Here is a 2,182-nt window from a genome sequence, read left to right as displayed (position 1 = left end):
AGATCTGAATATGTTCATGCTCCTCACCTTATGAAAGGCCTTCAGGAAAATATCCTGACAATCCATTCTTGGGGTGTTCGGAGTCCACCACATGGCTCTGTATGGTGGTTTTAGTACCTTACTGCAACAGCGTGTTCGCCATCCATTGCTGTAACATTGTTCCATGGTCAGTCCAAGGACTTTAGTTGATGGGTCTCTCTTGATTGCATGGACTATTGAACTCCACTCTGCGCATTATACTGATGCTAGAGTGTCAGGCCTCTGGACCTCTGCCTGTGACTCCAACCTTGGCTTGTATCCTTGCTCTGCACCTCTGTCTCTGATACTGACTTTGGCTTACATCCTCATATTGCAACTTCGCTAGTAAACCTGACCAAGGCTTGCCTGACCATCCCTGCTTGCTGATTCCGTACCTTATATGCATTCACACATAAACACCTCTGGAGGGCAGTGAAACCCACCCATCAGTCCTTGTGGCAGTTCTTGATGAAGACAGATTAATTGTTTAGACTCTACACCTTGATTCTGAAAGAACTGACCATGGTCTGACAGTATCTTATGTCTGTGAAGTGTGACAGCCAGTGACTGTATATCTGTGTAATAAATAAGACCTTGGTTTCTGCAAATAAATGCAACCCAATGACTAAATTCTAAAAATGTTATTTTCAGTTTTATATATATATATACAATTCATGATATTTGTAATTCCTAACTTTCTTTTAGATGCTGATAAACACAGATCTCATACCCAGAAAGCATGGCATTACAAAATACTACCACAGTTACAGACTTTATCTTGCTTGGCTTCCCTCTGTCTCCTGAATTGAAGATGCTCCTGTTTACCTTGGTGTTAGTTTCCTACTCAGTCACTCTGGTGGCCAACATGCTAATCATCACCACTGTCCAGATGAATGCAAAGCTCCAAATACCCATGTATATTTTTCTCACTCACTTCTCTCTGATGGAAATTGGTTACACCACAGTGATTATTCCAAAAATGTTGAATGGGCTTTTGGTTGAAAATGAAACCATTTCAAGAAATGGATGTCTGACACAGTTTTACTTCATATTTTTTTCTGGTTCAATTGAAAATGTTCTCTTAGCCTTTATGGGCTATGACCGTTATTTGGCTATCTGTATTCCTTTACGTTATCCATCCATAATGACCAATTCTGCTTGTTGTTGGTTATGCATTGGGTCTTGGATTGCTGGATGCCTTATCCCTTTGATGCCAACAATCTGTGTATCAAATTTAGTTATTTGTAATGATAGAAGGATTGACCATTTTTTCTGTGATTTTGGACCACTGGTGAAGCTCTCCTGCTCTGATACCACAATGGCAGTGAGGATTTTCTTTGCACAGGCTTGGATCCTGATTTTAAGCTGTTTTATTGTGATAATGATTTCATATATCTTCATAGTATCCACCATTTTGAAAATCCCCTCCATAAGGGGTCGGCAGAAAGGGTTTTCTACTTGTGCGTCTCATTTCACCGTGGTTAGTATTTTCTATGGTACAATTATTTTCACATATGTGAGGCCTTCCGCTGGAAACACATCTTATATGGACAAAACCATATCCGTGTTCTATGCTGTGGTGACCCCATTGCTTAATCCTATTATTTACAGCCTGAGAAATGAAAGCGTTAAGGTAGCAATGCAAAACACAGCTAAAAACTTACTGCAATATGATATAAAGGACAAGTAAATATTGATGCCACATATTTTTATTTACGTTCCTGCCTCTTACTCCATTTGGCTATGAGGGGCAACAAGACAAGCTGGAGAAACATTGTCACATAGTTAGTATAGCAACTGTTGTTATACTGTATTACTGCAGGACTCCATAACAGGTGTATCCATCAGAACTAATGCCTTGCTCCCCACCTCCAACCTGCTGCTCTATAGTATGGAGATGTCATTAGATACTGAAAGCTGTGGCTGTGTAAACTGGCGCATTTAGGGCCTGATTCAGAGTTGCATGCTGCTGTGACTGCTATAGTTTCTTTTGCCCTAGTCGTGCCTGTGACTATGGAGCTCAATCCGAGTTGATCGCTCGCTGTCGTTTTTCGCAGCACAGCGATCAGGTCTCTACTGCGCATGCACCGCAATGCTCAGGCGCGTCGTACGGGTACACAGCGGATCGTTGCTGAGCTATGGATTTAACGAAGAATCCATTCGC

General features: G+C 41.4%; 1 protein-coding gene across 1 annotated transcript; it reads left to right on the top strand.

Moving 5' to 3' along the window:
- The first annotated feature begins 729 nt into the window (after positions 1-729).
- LOC134896053 (olfactory receptor 6M1-like) lies at positions 730-1,938 on the top strand. The gene has a single exon (XM_063913888.1). It carries the CDS (start codon positions 758-760, stop codon positions 1,706-1,708), a length of 951 nt encoding a protein of 316 aa, XP_063769958.1. The 5' UTR covers positions 730-757; the 3' UTR covers positions 1,709-1,938.
- The last annotated feature ends 244 nt before the right edge of the window (positions 1,939-2,182 follow it).

The sequence above is a fragment of the Pseudophryne corroboree genome, chromosome 1, assembly GCF_028390025.1.
Source record: "Pseudophryne corroboree isolate aPseCor3 chromosome 1, aPseCor3.hap2, whole genome shotgun sequence".
NCBI lineage: Eukaryota > Metazoa > Chordata > Amphibia > Anura > Myobatrachidae > Pseudophryne > Pseudophryne corroboree.
Note: the sequence above shows the minus strand (reverse complement) of the source record. Positions and strands in the feature narration are given on the sequence as shown.